General features: G+C 44.6%; 1 protein-coding gene across 5 annotated transcripts in view; it reads left to right on the top strand.

The window, feature by feature from the left end:
* Positions 1–21,177, top strand: part of SENP1 (SUMO specific peptidase 1) — a 40,548-nt gene extending 19,371 nt beyond the window's left edge. For 4 of the 5 annotated variants that reach the window (XM_053291259.1, XM_053291260.1, XM_053291257.1 and 1 more), the window contains 7 exons: positions 175–315; positions 1,211–1,342; positions 8,559–8,762; positions 9,388–9,467; positions 17,681–17,765; positions 18,623–18,718; positions 19,704–21,177. In XM_053291259.1, the coding sequence (XP_053147234.1) occupies positions 175–315; positions 1,211–1,342; positions 8,559–8,762; positions 9,388–9,467; positions 17,681–17,765; positions 18,623–18,718; positions 19,704–19,766 (801 nt within the window). In that variant the 3' untranslated portion in view covers positions 19,767–21,177. Of the gene's footprint in view, positions 1–174; positions 316–1,210; positions 1,343–8,558; positions 8,763–9,387; positions 9,468–14,929; positions 14,998–17,680; positions 17,766–18,622; positions 18,719–19,703 lie in introns of those variants that run through there. The other variant, XR_008315287.1, reaches the window with a different exon arrangement.
* Positions 21,178–21,637: the final 460 nt, after the last annotated feature.

Below are 21,637 nucleotides of genomic sequence, written 5' to 3'. Positions count from 1 at the left end.
TCTTTCTGATCCAAATCCTCTTGAAATCAAACACAGAATTCTATTTTAAAACCTATGTTATACTTTAGACTTTAAACAGATTTGATGACTGAACCATTTTATCATCAGCTAAATAAAAGTGATAAATCCAAGCTATAAAATGGGACATTGCTATCTTAAGGGTGTGTCTTTCAGAGACTACAGAAGCAGGAGTTTTCTGTACCTGATTCAGTAGACTTGCATCTGCGAGTACCTCTTGAGAAGGAGATTCCTGTCACGATTATCCCAGAAAATGCCAAGACAGTTGATGCTGACGAGTTCCCCGATATTACAGAGGTAATTTTTATGTTGATGCTAAAAGCCTTGATGGACTTTCAAAGCTAATCCGTAGAAACAGCAGATCAAACGGTTAAATTGTTCTTGGAATGTGCCACTTCAAACTACAGTTGAGGGATTGCCTGGTACATAGCAATCTAGATACCAGAGATAAAGTTCTAGCTTAGCCTTCCAGCTCTTGTTTGCTGTGTCTATCCCCCAAGAAGGAGCAATCAGACATTCCCCTTGCTACTGTCACCACCTGTTGGCTTAAGTGGTACAGTCCAGGAACAGTTTAGTGTTTAGAGTGCTGGACTAGGACCGGGGAGACCCGAGTTAAAATCCCCATTCAGCTATGATACTTGCTGAGTGACTGGGCCAGTCACTTCTCTCTCAGCCTAACCTACTTCACAGGGTTGTTGTGAGGAGAAACTTAACTATTTTGGCCATGAATCTGTATTTCCCTCAGATCCATGAGAGCTCATAATTTAAATCATATTAATTCTTTGGAACACCCCCCCCCCTCCCTCGGCCACCATAAAAACCTCACTATTTTGCCTATACTTCCTATGTACCTCATTTCGGCTCGTGTCTCATGATCCCAGGAGATTACTTTGGGACACTCTGAGCATAACTATTCATGTAATTACTGCCAACAACTATGCAGACTTGTTTGTACACTCTCCTCCCTCTGGTGTTCCATGCTCCTCTACCGTGGCCCAACTCCTCCACTGCATTAAGGGATTAGAATTTTGATTCCAGGCTCACACTACTTGTTCCCATTTTGACGCTATCTTTTTTTGCAATGACATGTTTACGAGCACACAACTCTGACTTTGATCTTGGATTAAGCTATTCAGCAGCAATACCCCCCCACCCCCCCACACGTACACCAAACCACTTCTATTTCTTTTAGGAAATGGACAGGGAAATAAAGAGTGTTCTACGAAGTGGGAACCAGGATGAGGTGCTCAGTGAAGCTTTCCGATTAACAATAACTCGAAAAGACATCCAAACCTTGAACAACCTCAACTGGCTCAATGATGAGGTAATGCAATTTACACTTTGTATCTAAATACAATTTGTTTGGTCATCCTATAAAAATCTCTGAATAAAGCAGTAAGGCAGTGAGGCTCTTCAGAGTTTCCGTGTTCTGGCATAGCAGCTGGTTTTATAAATGCTACAATACATGTCAAGATCACGGCTTGTCATATCCTGGAAAATGTCTTGAAACATGAGTATATCCATAGCACAGAGATTAGTTTGTATTTACCAGATGGATCAGAATCTCAGAAATGACCACTCATGGTCACTTGATTTAGCCTTGACAGTTTTCTGTAGGCTTACTTTGCATACAGACTCTGAAGTAACTCTGTGCAAACTTCTGTGTAACTTCAGTTTAATTAAAACTAAAAATAAGCAAAACTAAAGTTTCCCAACATAATTAGAATTTGTTTTCGATGGGGTTTTGTTTCGGGGCATATTTAACTAAATCTGGCTCTTAATAACACTTAAATTAATATTTAAAATATGATGTAAAATCTCTCAGGGAGTTACTTTTGGTGAGTGTATGTCTGCATAAGGGTATGGTTATTCTAGTTTATGGGTTAGATGTATTTGTCTATAATCAGAGAATCTTTGAAGAACAAAATTATTAGTGGGGGGGGAATCGATCAGGGAGAAGGGGGTGCAGACAGAAACCATCTTTCTTATGGTTTCACCTCTGCAAATGGCCCTACTCCTGCTTTATACATTTGGCAGCAAATATAAGGTTAGAAATTGTGGGTGTGCCACTGAAAATATTGTTTCTCGGTTGCTGGAGGCCAGGGACATCTCTATGGGTTATCTCTTTCAGGAGCTCCAAGGCAGGACAGAATTGATTGGATAAAAAGAAAAGACAGCCTACCCAGGCCTGAGGGGGATAACCCCGCCCCTGTCCTTTCTGTCCTCGGCAGCTCCAGGCAGCTTTTTTCTTCTTCGCTTTTCTCCATTTTGCTGTTTCTCCCCGTCTTTTCTTCTTTAATCTGCTATACCCTCTGAAAACCTAAAAAAAAAAGAACCCTGACTACTATCTTCTGGTTTATTCGCTCCCCACCTCCTCAGTCTGTCTCCCACACTTGGGCTGCAAGACGTGCTCTTCTGCGGCCTGCTGCCTTACAGACGCCACACAAATGGCCAGAGAAGGGGAGACCACCTTTTCCAGGCATCTTCTGGCCCAACCACCGCCAACCTCCAAGGAGATCCACCTGATAGGCCTTTGGGCCCAGTGCAGTGAGTGCATCAAAATGGCGGCTTTCTCCCCAACACCCTCAGAAATGGTGCCCTCTTCTGCTAAGACTGCCAGCTCGACATGAGGGGGCGCTGGGAATAACGGACAGTCTTCCTCCTCATCTACTTCCCATAAGCATGTGAAGTCTAGGACCAAAAGCTCCACAGCCACCCCGGGAGCACTAGTGGAAGAGGCTGTTGCCCGCCAGAGCTCTGCCATTGCCCTGCCCAAAGTAATACCACCCGAATGGCAGGCGTGGTTTAGAAATGCGATAGTGGATACAATCCAATAGGTTAAACCCACTAAGAAGGAAAAGAAATCTAAGAGGAAAACAAGGCATAGGTCACCCAGCCCTAGTTCATCTTCTAGCACCTCCTCCAGTCCTCTGCCCAAAAAAGCGAAGGCCAAACAAAAACACATTGAGCTAAAGCCCTCCATAGTGTTAGAACGGGAGTTGGATTCCTCAGAGGGCTCTGATCATCTTTCTGACCATGATGTTCCACATAAACCAGATGTCCCTGACCAGGAATCAGATGCTCCCCTAGATAGGGAGGAGGGTGAATGGTCAGAAGGAGATGAGGAGGGTTCCTCTCCAGTGTCCCAGTGCCTGTTTGTGGCAGAGGACTTCTCCCCTTTAATGAATAAGATCATTAGGACTACTGGCCTAAAAGCTAAGGATACACAGGACTCTGAGTCATCAGCGAAAGGTGACCTAGTGTTTCCCAGGACTAGAGCCAAGGATTTGTTATTACCAATGCCTGACCTATTCTCGGATGTGGTCAAGGAAGAGTTGCTCCTCCTGGCATCAAATTGCAAGCCCATGGCAATAGCGAACAGATTTTACTCATTTCAGCAGGAGGCTTCAGACATGCTCAGGACACCTAGTGCAGATGCCCCAATCGTTCAACTGTTGTCGGGCTCTCTGGTGCCCAAGGATGGCAAGGCCTCTCTCAAAGACCTGAGCAATAGGAAAGTGGAACTGGCTTTCAAACGTGTGTATGATAATTCAGCATTAGTCACCCACGCGACTTCAGCTGCGTCTGTGGCGTCAAGGGCTTCTCTGCTCTGGGTGGATGACCTCCTCAGCAGTCTTCTGACTGACCCAGCCAAAATGCGACAGCAATTATTAAAGATTCAGAAGGTGCAGGCTTTTATGGCCGACGCCACTTTCGATGCTATTTGATTTTCAGCTCTGGTTTCTGCCTCATCGGTTGTGGGCAGACGCCACTTATGGCAGGTGGATGTCACTTCAAAACTCAATTTGACCACTGTACCGTATGACTCCACCAAGCTCTTTGGGGACTCAGCCTTGAAAGATGTTTTGGTGGAATCCAAGAGATAAGTGCAAAACAGTGCCTTCCTCCTCTAAGAAGCTGGACAAGGCTCCTTTTCAGAGGCCATTTCAATTTAACCAATCCAACCAGTCCTTTTGAAGGTTCTGCTCCTTCAGAGGTACAGGTAGAGACAATAGAGGCCAGATGGGTTTCTGGAACTATCAGCGAAGCACCTTCAGGGGCTCTGGTAACTTTAAGCCATCCACTCAGTCCAAACTCAAACTTCAGCAATGACAGGAAGCCTACCTGGCTTGGAGGGCGTTTATCCAGCTTCATCCGTGCATGGGAATCCTCAACATCAGATAATTGGGTACTGAAGGTCATCCGTCATGGCTACAAAATAGAAGTTCATACTCCTCCCTCCTTCAGATTTCTTCCAATGCCAAGGTCCTGAAACTTTGCAAAACATTCCCAGATGATCCTGGCTATCCAACATCTGCTGGACATCAGGGCAGTTGAACTGGTGCCACCTCCAGAGGAGGGAGCAGGAGTTTATTCTGTATTGTTCACGGTTCCAAAGAAAGATGGAACCAAGAGAGTTGTGCTGGACCTGAAGTTTCTAAACAGGTCAGTGAGGCGAGAACATTTCCACATGGAAATGTTAAAGTCAATATCGGAGGCGCTACACCAGGCTTCCCCAAACTGCGGCCCTCCAGATGTTGCTGAACTACAACTTCCAGCATACCCAGCCACAAAAAATTGTGTCTAGGGATGCTGGGAGTTGTAGTTCAGCAACATCTGGAGGGCCGCAGTTTGGGGAAGCCTGCGCTACACCATCTAGATCTTCTTGCATCCATAGATCTAAAAGAAGCATACCTTCACATCCCAAATCACACAGAAAGTCGAAAATACCTTCAATTCAAGTATGCAGGCCACCACTTTCAATATGCAGCATTACCATTTGGCCTCTCCTCGGCTCCCCGTGTCTTCACAAAGGTGTTGGCACCCCTAGTAACGCATCTTCTGCTGAGGGGGTGAGAGTCTTTGCATACTTGGACGATTTGCTCCTGCAGTCACGTTCCCCGCAGGAAGCTCAGCTGGACCTTCAGTTTCCTCGTGAACTGGGGGAAATGTCAGCTGACTCCATCCTACCAACTGCACCATCTGGGTGTGATAATAGACACTGAAGCGGCCATCATCACTCTTCTGCCGGACTGCCTATGCATCCTCCAGTCAGAGATCAGGTCAATTCTATCTACCTCAACGACATCTCTCAGCATCTTAGCGAGACTTTGGGGCCTAATGGTGGCCACCTTGGACTCCATTCAATGGGTGCGTTTCCACCTTTGTGACTTTCAATGGTTCCTGCTCCCCTACCAGAAGGCCATAGCCAAAAAGACAAAGGTTACTCTCTCCCTACCGGCACATACTCGTGCCTCCCTCCACTGGTGGCTGGTGAACGACAACCTTCAACAGGGCAAACCATTTGTAGATCCTCGCAGGATCATCCTCTCGACCGACACAAGTGACAGGGTGGGGCACACTTTGCTGCAACTTCTCCACTCAAGGTCTGTGGTCCGCCCAAGAAAGGTCACACAGCATCAATTGGCGGGAGCTTTGGGCCATTTGGCCAGCTCTACTGGCCTTCCAATCACCTCTATACGATTCACACGTGTTATTCAAGACCGACAACACATTGGCCAAGGCATATGTGAACGGGGCGGGGCGCGGGACTCAGGACTCGGTCCTGCTCCCTACATCAAGAAGCCATTCACCTCCTGTCATGGGTGGGAAAACACCTGGGATCAATAATCACCCACCATGTCAAGGGAGAACTGAACGTGGTGGCGGACTGGCTCAGCTGTATAGACATTCCTCTGGGGGAGTGGTCACTTCATCCGAGGGTTTTCGACCAGTTCACGAGCCTCATGGGAGTACTGATGATGGACTTATTCGCAGCCCCTGCCAACGAAAAGCTACCTGCGTTCATGTTAAGGTTTCCCTGCCAGGAGGCAACCACAGTAGATGCCATGTCAGCCCAGTGGCTGAGGGGCCTGCTGTACACCCCCCCCCCCAACACCGCTCCTGACGAGGTTTCTGTGCAGGGTTCACCTTCTACAGGCCAAAGTTCTACTCATCGCTCCGTTCTGGCCCCAGCGGCTGTGCTTTCCGGAACTGCTTCATCTATCAGTGTAATCTCCTTGGGAGTTGCCCACGGACCACAGTCTCCTCTCCCAGGGTCCCATTAGTCACCCCAAACTGGCGTGGTTACAGCTTGCCATCTGGAGACTGAGCGGCAGATCCTCAGACGGCAGGGGTTCTCCGGGGGTGTGCTGAAGACAATGTTAGCATCACGCTGCAGGTCAACAGAAAGGATCTATCAGTACACTTGGAGGACCTTCTTGCATTGGATGGCCTGCCACTCCATTCCATGGGGCACCACGACCTTGCAACATCTGCTTCGTTTCCTGCAGGAAGGCCTGGAAAAGGGACTCTGACCCAATACCCTTAGGAGACAGGCGGCATCTTTGCTTCCATTAATATCCAGTGGGTCTTCGCAGATCGACCAGTCTCACCCTAACCTCAATCACTTGTTGAGGGGTGCTTCCCTGCTCTCCTCTCCAATGGTCCATAGGTTCTCCTCCTGGAACTTACATATAATTCTCTGTGCTCTTCAGTTTCCTCTGTTCGAACTGCTAAAACGCATTCCAATTAAAGTTTTGTGATTCAAGTTGGCCTTCCTCGTGGCGATCACATCCGCCAGGTATGTATCTGAGCTGAGAGCCTTATCCATCAACAAGTCATTCTGCATTTTCCTCACAGATGCCTTTAGACTGATACCTGACCCGTTGGTACATCCTAAGGTTTTGTCATCCTTTCACCTATCACAGGACACTTTCCTGCTATCGTTTTGTCCCCAGCCGGCTCACCCTAGCGAAAGACTATGGCACAAGCTAGATGTACGGTAGTGCCTTAAGGCCTACATCAAGAGAACAGCATCCTTCAGAATTTCGGACACTATGTTTGTGTCTTTTCACCCGTGGTCCATGGGGACAGCTGTGTCATCTGCTACAATCACGAGATGGATTAAAGCATGCATCGCGATGGCATATGAAGCCCATCTGTAGTCACCTGCCTGCATCTTGGCTCACTTGGCAAGGGCGGCGGCAGCAGCATTGGCAGCTTTTTCGACAAATGCATCAGTCACAACCTGGGCCTTGCCATCTACGTTTACGAGGCATTACCAGATTGACGAATATGCCTCAGCCCAGGCTTCCTTTGGGTGGCGGGTCTTGCAACAAGTGCTTCCTTGACAATAGGCCAGAACACTCCAGCCCGAGTTGGCCAGCTATGGTATTTCCCATAGAGATGTCCCTGGCCTCCAGCAACCGAACATTGGTTTCACTTACCATGAAGGCTTCTTCTGGTTGCTGAGGCAAGGGACATCTTGGCCCACCCAGTTACTATGGCGCTCTGGCCTACTACTGACATCTCTTCAGCTGTTTCCACTCTGGGAACGGCCTGAAGTGAAAAGGAGAGAGAGAGAGCCTGCTCATTTCTCCCCGTCACTTCCTTCCTATTATACTAACTCATTTTTTCTTCCTCTGGTGCAAGTTTTCCTTATGCTTTCTTGGCCTGAAAGAACTGGGGCGGGGTTATGGCCCAAGCTCAGGTAGGCAGTCTTTTCTTTTTATCCAATCAATTCTGTCCTGCCTTGGAGCTCCTGAAAGGGATAACCCATAGAGATGTCCCTGGCCTCAGCAACCAGAAGAAGCCTTCACAGTAAGTGAAACCAATGTTCCGTTCTCTCTACCCTGGGGCATACTGGCTGATGTTCCTAGCCTTTGTGTGTGTCTGTGGAGTGGGTTGTGTGTGTGGTTTTCTTGGGGGGGAGGGGTGAGAGGGTGGGTAGGCTGTATATAACTTCTAGCCTCTGGCTCTTTTCCAGTGATCATCTAAAAGATTATCAAAACAACTGTATAGACCAAAAAATAGTAAAACAGCAAGATTGAAAAGCATAAACCGCATCACACTTCACTTGGAACCAATTTCCTGTAGAAATAAAAACTCTTTTCACTACCTGCTGGATAGCAAGCCAGGATATGGCCTAGGCCATGTCCCTCAAGTTCAGCTGCCATAGTTCTGACCAGTGTTCCCTCTAAGATGTTCCCAGATGTTGTTCACTACAACTCCCAGCATCCCCAGGTACAATGGCGTTTGGCTAGAGATTATGGGTATTGTAGTCAACAACATCTTGGAATCCCTGTTAGAAGGAACACTGGTTCTGACAATAGGACACAGAATAGGGTCCCAGATGCTAACATCAGTAGTTGGGCAGGTTCTTAGGGGACTTACTATCTGGCTTCTTAAAGTCTGCCCACACCTTAGTTTCCATGCCTTTTTTCCCCTACTGGCAAAATTTTCCAAATTCTGTACGATCTCAAATACTGCAATTGTCTTGCACAAGTCGAGTGTATGCAGGCTACCAAATATACACAACATTTAGAGCCCTTAAATAGTTATGAAGTATTTGCATATGCTAACTTAATGAGCAGTCCCCTTTTTGTTAACTATAATTGGGTCAGCAGGACCAATGGCTCAGCACTAAACAAAGTTGAATTACCACAGCTTGCTTAATGAATGCTCTTGCATGAATGCTAAAGGACTGTTTTTGGAAACTTACCAGTTACCTTCTAAAATAACATTTCTTTCTTTCTCAGATAATCAACTTCTACATGAATATGCTGATGGAGAGAAGTAAACAGAAGGACTTTCCAACTGTACATGCATTTAACACATTTTTCTTCACCAAGTTGAAAACTGCTGGGTATCAAGCTGTGAAACGTTGGACTAAAAAAGTGGATATATTCTCTGTAAACATCTTGTTGGTGCCTATTCACCTTGGTGTCCACTGGTGCTTAGCAGTGAGTTTGTTTTACAGTTCTTTGGTCTGTCTGTGGTGGGGAGGGGGAGAGAGAGAGGTATACTTGGTATACCTACGTGGTAGAATACCTGTTTTGGATGCAGAGGGTTCCAGATTTGGCTCCTGGCGTCTACAGGTAGGATTGGGAAAGACCCCTTTTTGAACCCCTGAAGAGCTGCTGCCAGTCAATGTAGACAGTACTGAGCTAGATTAACTAATGGTCTGATTTGGTAGAAGGCAGCTCTCTGTCATGTACTCTGAAAAACATCTTAAAAATATCTCCTCTTTTGCAAGGTGTACCAGTGAACAAACATATTTCATTGTTAAAACCTAAAGGCCTCGGAGATCCACTAATTTAAAACTACTTAGCTGCCACGTTTTTGGGGAAATTTTGCTAATTGCACTTAGATATATAAATTAGTCATGTCTCAGTGTGGCTGAACAAGATTTCTATTACTGAGCTAAAGTGGAGTCATTATAGATCTTCAGCAGAAGTTTGCCAAAATGCTTTTCAGATGGTTCCTGTTCGCAGACATCAAGTGTGGATGTTTGCTGACTGCATCTTGGAAAATGAAAGGTTGTGAGTGTGTGGTAATGCCTTAATGACAGGTTCTGTCTTTGTTTAGGTCATAGACTTCAGGAAGAATACCATCACTTACTATGATTCAATGGGTGGAAGTAATAGTGAAGCTTGCAAGATACTGTTGTGAGTATCCCAATATACTTCAAGCTTCCCCAATCAAGGGTGAAAAGAGGAAATAAGAGCTTGCGGCTGATGGAAAGCATCATGCCTGACAAACTACTCTATACATGATAGGTAGAAAGGGCCAACTTTCCAAATAGCTGACTAAAAGTAAGCATGCTACAATAACCCAGGAGACAGATGTTCCCATTTCCTTGAGCTGATTTTACTAGTTTTCACATACTTTTTTTGGGGGGGGGAGCTAGGAGTAACCTAGCTGGTTTTTATCTGTGTGGGGCTTCAGCTAAATTTTTACAGACATGCTGCTGAGCTACAGCCTCTGAGCTCCAATAAAATGTGGGGCATGAGTCTCTACATCCACCGACATGGTTCAACTATAGCTGCAATCCTAGGCATGTTTTGACCGTAAGCCCCATGGGACCCAGTTCGAATAAATATCCATGAGATTAGGCTCCCACATCTGAAAAAGAAATGGCAACAACATGAGAGTTATGCTCAGGCAACATCTGAGCATAACCCTCTTAAAGTAGTAAACATGTCATGGCCTTTTCAGTTTGGAAAGAGCCCAGCTTAATCTGCAGATGGCAACCAGGCTACATTATATAGAGTTCAGGCATGTGTTGCATATGTCTCTTAAGATTCCCAACTATTGCCAGAGTGAGTTAAGTTTTCTTTAAAAGCAGTCTAGGAAGAGGGCTCGGATAAAGTCTAAAATGAGTGGCCTGTGTCTTTGGTACAAGCAGGTTGAAGTGGAAAAGGCATCCTAAGCCTGTGCACTTAGAAATAAGTCCTAATGAGTTCAATGGGATTTACTCTACAGTAAGTGTTTAGGATTGCAGCCAATCCTTCACTGTTGAGGCAGCACACTAGTTGTTCCAAGAATTCGTAGAACTATTACCATTCCGAAGAAAATCTCAGGTATGTACAAGTTGGCCTGTACCCATTTACTCTCCAAAAATGTATGACTAAGCGGTTCAAAACAATATGGCCTAAGGTGCCAGAAAAGTTAGCAAGGGTATCATTGACAACTTAAACAAAGAACTGAAAATTTCTCATGGCCTGATTCTAAGTATTTCTATACAGGAGGGCCTCAATATCCATGGGTTGATTATCTGTGGATTTGCAGATCCATGGTTGGGTAAAAGGCACCCGACCACATCATACATGAAAAAAGAAAAGTGGGAGGGGAAATGCCAACCTTGCATATCTGCAGGTTGGGGTGGCTGGAAATGACTTCAGAGGTTATTTCTGACGACTGTTTTGTGTTTTGGAGCCTCAAAATGGCTCAGTGGTTTTTTTGTGTTTTTTTTTTTTAAGAAAAGGAAAATGGCAATTTTTGGCTGATTTGGGGGCATTCTGGGCCACAGCATGACTCAGAGCAGTAAGGCATGGTTGGGAGCTCCCCCCCCCCCCAAATCTGGCCAATTTTCAGTAATTTTCGATTTTCCTGATGACTGGGAACCTAACATCCGTGATCCCATAGCTCCCAATGACTTGACATTTGCATTTTCTGTATCTGCGGTTGTTGCTGGGAATGGAACCCCTGCGGATATCGAGGTCCACCTGTACCAGCAAATGGTTGCTTATGGTATAGGAGTGCTGCATCAGCATACAAAGACAAATATTTATATGCCGCTCTTCAACAAAAGTTTCCAGAGGGGTTTACATAGAGAAATACAAATGGATGCCTGTCCTCAAGGGCTCACACTCTAAAACGAAACACCAGATAGACACCACCAGCAGCCACTTGAGGGATGCTGTTCTGGGAATGGATAGGACCAGTTACTCTCCCCCTGCTCAATAAAGAGAATAAAGGTATATAGGTATGTAAAAAGAATGTAGCCAGATGGTTTTTTTTGACAATGATTCAGGAATCTTAAGCAGACTTGCAGAATGATTAAGCTGTACAAGTGTTTAGGATTGTGTTTTGTCTTGTTGCATTTCTGGATTTCTGTACATTCCTGTAAACTTCTCAATATCCCTAGTTAATAGATGGTGCCTCTTTATCTCAAATACTGCACACCGTTTTTAAACAAAGTCCTGTGCTAAGTGTGACATGCTGGCACAAACAGAAGGTAACTTCACCAGTTAACAAAGTTAACACACTTCACAGTGCAAAAGAGAATGTGCACATATGCATGCAAACCATTTCTTCATTTAAAACATTTCTAGCTTGCTCCTCCAGCACACTACTGCTTGGGGCGGCTTACAATAAAACACAATAATAATAATCTTTGTTAGTTGCCCCATAACAAATTGTTCTCTGGGCAGCTCACAACACAACATTAAAAACATGCAATAACACATGAAACACAACAAATCACAACACAAAACAAATACAAAATACAAAACAAAATATTTTATTTTTTAAAAATACAATATAAAACATGCAATAAAACACAATAAAAATATGCAACATGAGAAAAGCACACTAGAAGACAGCAGCAAACAGATAAGATTAAATAACTGTCAGGATTAAAATATAATTAAAATTAGTGACCAGGTTGCTGCCAGTTTTTTGGTGTTTTTTTATAAAGTTAATCAAACAAAGCCCATCTGGGAGATCCTTTGAAAGGCAGGGGAGCACTACTGGAAGATAGGGATGGGTCCGGACCGCTCCGGAGGCCATTGTAAAGGCGTCCGAACCGGTCCAGTCTGGGTGGAGGGGGTTCCTTTAAGGGTGGGGAGGGTTTACTTACTCCTCCCGCCACTTGTCCCCCTCCAGCGCTCGTATTTATTGTAAGAACTGGGGTAGCAGGATACTCTGGCAAGCCTTTTGCACATGTGCACGTCGCGCGTGAGCTTCACGTCTCCCCTATGCCAGAGGCCCAGTCTACCCGGCCTCGGCCCCTGCTGGCGGGTAGACCGGGCCTCCGGCGGCCGGAGGCCCGGTCTACCTGCCGGGACGAGATCAGGTAGACGGCACTTCTGGAGGCACGGTCTACCCAGCCTTGTCCCAGCGGGTAGACCGGGCCTCGGGCCGCCGGAGGCCTAGTCTACCCGCCGGCAGGGGCCGAGGCGCCGGGCCTCCAGCGTCAGGGAGACATGAAGCTCGCGCGTGACGTGCACGTGTGCAAAAGGCTTGCCGGAGCCTTTTGCATTGGGGAGGGGCAAGGGGCGGCAGGGAGGTATCCTGCTGCCCCAATTCTTACAATAAATACAAGCGCTGGAGGGGGACAAGTGGCGGGAGGGGTAAGTAAATCCTCCCCGCCCTTAAAGGAACCCACCCCACAGTGCCGGACTGCAGCTGTGCGGTTCCATGCACACCCCTACTGGAAGAGGCCTATCCCCAATACCTGCCAACCAGATATGTGTAAGTAGCGAGGCCAAGAGAAGGCTCGAGCTGATGATCTGAGGGCCTCAGGCAGATATGCATCTTAACACTCATGTTGTACACAGTGAACTAAAACATTTCAACTCTATAAATCAAACCCAAAAGCTAAAATAGGTAACTAATAATTGAGTCCAACTACAAAAACCTTCTGTTAGTCTCTACTGATGAAGTAGATAACTTGGATCTTAGAAAAATAACGTCGGCGTTAGCAATTTAAAGTAATTTTGTTGGTGGCATAAACAAAAGCAATGGAACAGGGGGGAAATTGCTAAGGTTAGCTCCCTTACTCTTAATTTCAGGAGACACTAATGCAAACTAAGTCAAAAGTCTGGAGCCTTTGGAGTCAGGCAGTATATAAATTAAACAGCCAGCTACTGGCTTGTATTCTGTCACAGAGAGGGGTGGACAGAGGAAGTATAATGCCTGCCCAGCCTGGGGGCACCCATTCTCCTTCCTACAACTAGAGACAACAGTTTCCAGGAAGAGGGGGTTTATTTGTTTTGTTTATTATTACATTTATATCCCGCTCTTCCTCCAAGGAGCCCAAAGTTGTTTATTCCAAGGTTGGTTGTGAGGTAGATTAGGCTGAGATATACGTGACTGGCCCAGAGTCACCCAGTGACTTCTATGGCTGAGTAGGGATTTGAACTCTGGTCTCCCCGGTCTAACCACACTGGCTCGCACCCTCTCTTGCTGCTCTCCTGGGATGCACCTTGGTGCAGCAATAAAGTCCCGAGGTGTCATCCTTGGCCTTGACCAGCTTGGCTTTTAAAGACCTGCCAGCATTCTTGACAAATGCTGTGCCCACTTCTTGTGAGACATCTGTGGCCTGTCGCAGGGCAGGATATGTCTCCATTACCTCACAGTGAAGCCACTTCTCTGGCTTCCATTGGCAGAGCAGCAGGAGCACCAGGGCTTGACTTTGGTCAGGTGCCTCATCCAAGTGAACTGGGGGACTCTTCTTTGCTTGCTACAGTGTTGGAGCTTGCCAGCATAACCTAAGAATTCAACAGACAAACAGCTAAAATACTCGGGCGAAAAATCCCCAACAAAATAGCAAACTATTTCAAACCATAATTCAGATTCCAAAAGTTTGCCTTGGAAAGGTGTGACTTCCAGCTTAGCAAGGAAGTACTTTGGCTTACCAGCTCTAGGAGTTCACTCTCTAGTTCATTCTCTTCAGGAGTCTCTGCACCTCACTGTTTGCCATTCTGATCTCCCAAGTCAACAGGATTTGAAGCCAGCTTTGGCCCACCAGTTCTGAATGACAGGGGCTATCATACAGACAATTTTGCTTAGTCCTGCAATATGGGAGATCTTCCACTTTATGAGAACCACAAATACTTAGAAAAGCATATTCTTACAGGGCAAATAGAAATCCTTGTCTGAATTAACTTACCAGCTAGCAAAAGGCTTTTCACTTTTGTAAAGAAATGGTGAAGGACTTAAATATATGAAGATGAAATCATGAGTTCAGTGTTGGCAATTTTGAAATGAAATGAAATAAAATGTGTTTAATTGTACTATAAACTAGAATGGCATAACTGGGGTATGCGAGTGGATTTTGAACAAGGAGACTGAAAATACAGAACCCGTTTTTAATCTTTGTTGTATGTGTTAGGGTGAGCTTGCATCTATGTATAAGAGGTGGGCAGTGCAGAGTATTGTTAGTTGCCACCTCTGGCAAATGGTTGCAAAATTTTGGCTGGAATTAATAGTTCTTTGTAGTAAGCAACCATGATTATAGGTTGAAGCCAGTATATCCCTGAGAATGTTTCTGTAGATGCTTAGAAGTTAAAGGTGTGTTTTTTTTTCTGTAATAGAACTGAATGGTTTGGCTTTTCTGCTGCTTGAGCTAGTTTATGTTGATAGATCAGCTGTGAGGTTATTGGGGAGATATGGAAAGGCGTAAGGTTCTCGGAGTATATGGCGGGGAAGTCAAAGCAGATCCAGATTTGGTCCTGGAACACTTGTTCCAGCACACAAGATGGCAGCATAGTTAAAACAGAAGCCTGGAAGTTTGGACTCACGGAGTAGTGGTGCAGGTAGTGTAAATGAGATAAAGGGTGGGGAGCTTCAGCTGATTGGCTGCCCTTCCTGTAATTGCTTATCCCTTTCTATTTCCTTTCAGGAGGCTTTAATTGGTTGAATGCAGTGGGAGGATCACACCGGGAAGAGGGGACGGAGGTCCTATTCATGGTTAGTGACCCTTTCATGCTTTCAATCTTTAGAGCTTCCTGATTTTTGGTGAGTTTTGAATGATTGCTTGCCCCTTTTTAGAAAAGGGAGAGATTTATGGCAATCCATAAATCTCCAATGGCTTGTTCTTATTCTAAAAATGTATGTTCTATTCTAAAAACCAATTTTATACAAAGTCCTCTATCCACATCTATGGAAGTTGAAATTTATTGATTTTGGTTATTTAAAGCATTGTAGATAGCTTTCTATGCCTAAGACCCCGGAGAGTTGTTGTCAGTATAAGCAGCCAGCACCAGGATAGGTGAACCATGACTGGCTCAGTATAAGACAGCTTCATAGGTTTGTATATTTCTCCATTTACTTGGTCATGACACCTTTCACTGGTGTAGGCATGTGAGATATAGGAGGCATTCCTAGTTAAAAGCAAAGGAGAAATTAATAGCCCAAATTAGTATTTACTCTGGGAAAGCTTCAGAGAAAGTGTTGAATATGCCTAGAAAGGGTGATATTCATGATTTAGTTTCCTGGTGCAGCCATAACACTGGCTTGTAACAAACCGTTGTCTGTAAACGGGGGGCATCCTCATGAATGTGTATACTCTTGTCCTTTCTCTGGGTCAGGTTTCCCCCTTGCTTCCCTTCCCAGCATTAACCATGGTTTTGTCTGATTCGTGTGTCAGTGCAAACATGTAGGCAGATTGTGCTTTTGTTTGTGGGTCTAGAACGTTCAAAGGTAGGTGAATGGGGGCAATGTTTTAAGAAGTGCTGAAATATGAAGCACATATCTGTATGTGCGTCAACTCTAACATGCGAAGGGAGATGCAGGACGAATCTGTGTTGCTCTGGCGTGTGGACGGTGTCTGTATATTGTCATCTTGACAAATACTTGTATGCCACCACATTCTGTGTTCAGCAGGACATGCCCCTAGAATTTCTTGGTATCTGAGAGAAGTCAATCTGCACTTCTTACAGGTTTAGAGGTTGTAGAAGCTAAATAATCTGTCTTGTGTTGACTCTGCTCCTTATATGTATATCACATTGACTGAACTCCTTTGCATCCCCACATGTCTTTCCCTACCCTGAAATCCTTTAATAAATGGGTCCAAATTGAGTCTTTAAAAAAGGGAAAAAAAGAAATACTAATCTTCCTCCAACTTTTTTCCAGAATCATCTTTTATATTTTACTGCACTTGAGAGCTACCACTCTCAAGCCCTCCTGTGCATACAGGAGTTGCACACTAGTTGCATGGTTCTTTGAAAAAAGTGGCCAGATATGCGCTCAGTCCTTAAGTGTGTGTGGAGGGAAGAACCAGTAAGAGAAAAGAAAATGCATTAGATATGTACATTTGTGAAAGGTGGCATGTATCCTGATATCTGTATTCCATATGTGGAGTTAGCAGACAATAAGCAGCAAGAACAAGTTGCACAGCATATAATTAAAGCAGCTGAGTTTATCAAAGATGTACTGGGGTGAATTGCTTACATGTATTTACAAGATATGGAGATGAGGAAAAAGGAAGCTATGGCTGCAGGGAAGACTTTAATGCAACAGAAAAACCTGAATTTGACTGATTTGCTCTGGAAGTCAGGAATATTAGCAGCAAAATTGAATAGCCATTGGAGCTAGCTGTCAAAGGAGGCAGTGAATACCACAACAGCAGTCCAGGTTTGTAGGACTTGGTATAGTTAACTGCTTTTCAGTCAATTCATGTACCAGTTCCTGGAAGAAATGCAGTGTGGCTGAGGCACCCAATGCCAAATATTGTCATCAGTCTTTTCTGGCCTCCCTCAATAACCAGAGCATCATCATTTGGATGGTCCATCTATGTCTGTATGACAGCATGGAATTCTAGGTGAAACTGGGAAGCAGAAAATAATGGAAAACCTTAGGAAGCTCTTGGAAAGCTTTGTGAAATTTGGCAATTTATGTGTACGTTCTGGTGTTTGACCCATGTTATGCAAAAATGAGATAGAATCTACTAGGGTCAATTTCATTGTTAAAGCACTAGTTAAAAAGTAACACTGCAGCTGCCTAGAGGGTAATATTTGTTAATACAAGGAGATAATATTTATATAACTTGTGCATAGGTCACAAGAATACTGTTACATAAAAGTATCTGAAATTGACAGCAAGTCATCTATCCTTGCTGAAGTGATACTCAACCATGGACTACCCACATATGATGCACACCAGCACATAATCACTCTGTAGAACCTTCATTGCATCTGCACAGGAGGTTTATCAATCTAAGGCTCTCCTGGCCATGTTTTCATTCATCCCTAGAGTTTCATCTGTTTTGTGCCCTACCCTTGTTGGAGTTAGCACTGCATATGGCCTGAGATTAGGAATGAAGGGAGGAAGCGGGAAATGACTAGGAAACGGCAGTATGCCTGGGGTACAATACAGAGACTTGAACTTTGCTTTGTCAAGGTATGTATTTTAAAGTGGATTTTCTGGTCAGGGAAGCAGCTTGCTCCTCTTATCAGCCTTTTTTGTGGCTTTGGCCGACTACTACTATGGGTATTCTGGGGCTGAGTTTTGGGAGATGAGTTGAGCTCTTGAATTTTGCTACAAGAAGGCAATTCTGAAATCCAAAGTAATTTTTCAGAATTGTCTAAATGGAATTGCTTTAATTGCTTGCTTGCTAAAGATGTTCCTTCTCACTCTTGCCTAACCCCTGCAGGCAGTACCTAAAGCAGGAAAGCCTGGACAAAAAGCGAAGGGAATTTGATTCCAATGGCTGGATGCTGCTGAGTAAAAGGAGCCAGGTATGTTGGCCCCATATGCTATCCACATAGTCTGAAATGTTCATATGATTGACCATGGCTTATATGCCCTTTCCTATGAGAAGAGAGCCCTTTCTTCCATTCTGTGACCCCAGGCAGACTTCTGTATGCAGCTGTTAGAAAGAGCACATTTACAGTGACTGGCCAGCCAGCAGAACCTGGCTCACACAGTAGCTTGGGATTCATCATGTGATATGTGTACTGAAGCCTCAGAATGCCAGTAGTAACTCTCCCTTCCAACAGCTGCTACAAGCCTCAGTGGCTGAAGAGGTCCTTGCTAACTCTCTCATTTCCCCACCCACCAGCAAGGAGAAAACTGCAATCTGTTTGTGAGTTGAAGGATCTCTCCCTCCTTATGGCAAAGAGGAACAAGGAAACTGTTCCCGGCAGTTCCTCTTGTTCTTAGTTCTTGCTGCTCTTGTCTACAGTAAAAAAACCAGCCAATGATGGAAAACCAGGAAGGGAAAGAGCAGGGAGTGAGTTCCTCCTTCTTTGCCAGAAAAAGTGAAGTGCTGCTGGAGGGTATATGGCAGTTGTTCTTTGTCCAAAACATGAGGCATGCAGAGAGTGGGAGGGGCCTCTCCAACCACAGATGCTGTAGGAATTAATAAAGGCTACAGGCATTTGGTGACCTCCTTGATTGACTGAAATGATAATGCTTTATTTGTTCCCGTTCGTTCTGAAGACTTGCTCTTTTATTTTTGCTCGATCCCAAGAGTATGGAGGGCTTCTTTGGGCTCCTTAAACCTTTCATTAATGTGTGCAGTTTATATTTGATAAAGCTAACATGAGGTTTTTGTCATCTAAATAGAGAGGGCTGGGTTTATTTCTTTTTAAAGGAAATCCCGCAACAGATGAATGGCAGTGACTGTGGGATGTTTGCCTGCAAATATGCTGACTGCATTACCAAAGACAAACCAATCAATTTCACTCAGGTAAGTTCCTTCCCCCACAACCCAGTTAGTGAGTGTGGTATTGGCAGAGTATTCAGGGATTCTCAATGTTGGGTCCCCAGATGTTTTTGGACTTCAACGTTGAGAATCCCTGAGCTATATGGTCATAATTGTGCCTTCTGGCCCTAATTTGGTTTATGCTAAAAGCAAACCAGTTCTGCATTTTAAAAAAGTCAGACTTTTTCAGATTCAGATTTAGATTCAGATTAAGAGAACTTACATACATTTACTCATGTTGTACAATTCAGATTCCAAAACTTTGATTTTCAAGTAACTGGCAGTCCATTGTGCCCCTGTGTCAGTAGCCGTAACTTGTTCTTGGGCACTCAGGCAGAACCTTGGAGTATTGCCAAGCGAATTGTGCCCTATAGAGCTAACGTATTTCTGTAATGCAAATCCGTAAACATCAAGTCAGCAGCTAAAAACTACTTTTATATTTAGCATTTTTTCTTTTCTTTTGAAAATGGTGATTGGTGCTGGTGGTGTATTTCATATGTGCCTGTTACATAGTAGAACTGAAGTCTTCTGTACTGGGTGCATGCTCATTTAGTGTCTGGTGTCTCTCTCTTCCCTCCCTCCCTCTCCAGGTTTTATTACACTAACAGCCCAGTTCTGTACTGTAAACTGGCGCTGCTATTAGCATTTTGGTACTGTTGATTTTTTTAAAAAGACTTTGCTTAGGTTGAGAATTTGAGGTTAAGGTTGCTAGATCAAAACTTCAAAAGTAACTCATTTTCTTTAAGAAGAAGTCCAGGACCCAGTGACTTACTGTGGGTTGGTGGGTGGGAGACAGCGAAAGAGAGTGTGTGCAGTAGGGCATGGGAATATTGCTGCCTTGGTATGAGTGTCTACAATTTCCCAGCATGCATTGAAAACAATTACATTGACTTCCTCTTAAAGGACTGTGGTATGTTTCTCTCTCTCTCTCTCTCTCTCTCTCTCTCTCTCTCTCAATTTCTCATTAAAGCAACATATGCCTTATTTCCGAAAACGGATGGTCTGGGAGATCCTCCATCGCAAGCTTCTGTGATTTCATGCCAGACACAGGACCACCCTTCAGAGACTGAACTAGGCCTTTGCCCTCCTCTGCTATCCCCGATGCGGACTGCGTGGGTTTCCCCACTGACACAAGACTCTGTACAATACATTTTTGTGGATTTTAAAATATATATTATATATATATATTTTATTTCATGGACCAGTGTGCTGTGGAATTCTCTCAGAAGCACACTTCCCTGTTTTTTGTATTTTGAAACCTTATTTTTACAAGCAATTTTAGGAGTTCAGTTTTGACCTCCAAGGAGTTCTCTCCACAGTCTCTGCCCTTTTCCAGATGGCTGATTTGTACAAACATCTTAAGACTTGCTAAGCTTCATTTGGAGTGTGTGTGGGGCTAAAGCATTTGCATGGTTGTACTGTGTCTCCCCTGACTGGAGAAAAGTTAACTCCACAGTGCTCAGTAGAGGCAGTGCTGTTGTCTTTTCTGTAGCAAAAAGTGTAAAGCATGGAAGTAAAATGCACGGGTACGTGTGTCTTCAAAACCCGTGTGTGTGTGTCTGGGAAATCTGATATGCCCAGGTTCCCTAGACAAGTCTGCATATATGTTTTACTTCTGCTCTTCATGTGTTGGCTGTGTCCCACAGCAACTGTAATTTGTAGCACTGCCCTTAGTTTGTTGAATGATATGATGACTAGGTGAGAATGGAAGCTCTAATAAACACCAGCACATAAGAAGCAGCTTGCTGCCTTTCTCCCATGACATAACCTTCCCTTCCCTTCCATTCTGTAGCAGGGCATGGGACATGAAAGGTTAACAATCCTCTTTTCACAGATGCTCAAGCAAGGGGCCTTCCTAGCATTCAGAATCTATTCTCTTAGTGGATCTTTCATTAACTCTCCTTTAACTCAAAACCTAGGGCCAACTGCCTGTCTATTGGAAAGATGAGATATTTATCTGCAAAGACATGCTGCACTGAGAGTCTTTCTCTTAGGTGCCGCCTCCATTATGGCCTCTCACTGGCAGACTGTGTGTGTATGGAATCTGATCGAGCAGGGAAGGGTAGACTTGAGAGTTGCAGGTCACTTCTGGGGCCCTGTTCATTGTGCTCAAATGCCTGGGGTCAGCCCTATAAAAGCCAGCATCCCCACCCAACCATATACTTAGCCTGTTCTCAGAATCTAAGGAGATCCTGAACTTAGGAAGGACTGTTCCATTGTGTTCTTGAGTCAATAGGAGTTGCAAGCAAACTAAGCAGCTATAGGTTGAATGGGTGCTTATCTGACAAAGGAGAGTGGAGCAGTTGTTGATCATCAAGCTCTTTGTGGAATTTAGGTACAATAAGACTTGTTTAAAGCTCTTTTATAATTGTTTTTATACCGTATATATTTATAAGCCTTTCCCAATGGTGCAGTGAACAAATAAACATCTGTTGGGTTTTGCAGCTCTTTTCTTCTGTTCTCCTCTGTTCTAAGTCCTACAGGTGAATTGGGAGCCTGAGCCCCCCTCTTTCCTCATGCGCCCCCAACACATGTGCTTATGTTTTTGACAGCCATTACTGATGGAGTGAAGGACCTCTTCCTCCTCAAAGTCTGCTTTTATGCAGGTGTATTTGGGGATGCAGGGCAATACAGAAAATCTGTCCAGCTTCTATGTGAAGCAAAACTAAAATGTGCTCTCAGCAGCAGCTTTACAGCTCCATACAGGCAAACATATTGCAGATCCCAAGGCACCTTTGACTGGCTCAAAATGTGAGAGACTGTACACCCTCACCCGTCAATGCTGCTGACCCATGCTACAGTCCACAACCTACATTTCTTTCAGTAGGAGCCCCACTTATATGCATGGATGTTGTGCAACAGCTGTGCTTAGCTGCTGCACCTGCTGTCAGCCAGCAAAGGTGG

This window comes from Hemicordylus capensis, chromosome 2 (genome assembly GCF_027244095.1).
Source record: "Hemicordylus capensis ecotype Gifberg chromosome 2, rHemCap1.1.pri, whole genome shotgun sequence".
NCBI classification, from domain to species: domain Eukaryota; kingdom Metazoa; phylum Chordata; class Lepidosauria; order Squamata; family Cordylidae; genus Hemicordylus; species Hemicordylus capensis.
The sequence above is the reverse complement of the archived record's forward strand: the minus strand, read 5'-3'. Positions and strand labels throughout refer to the sequence as shown.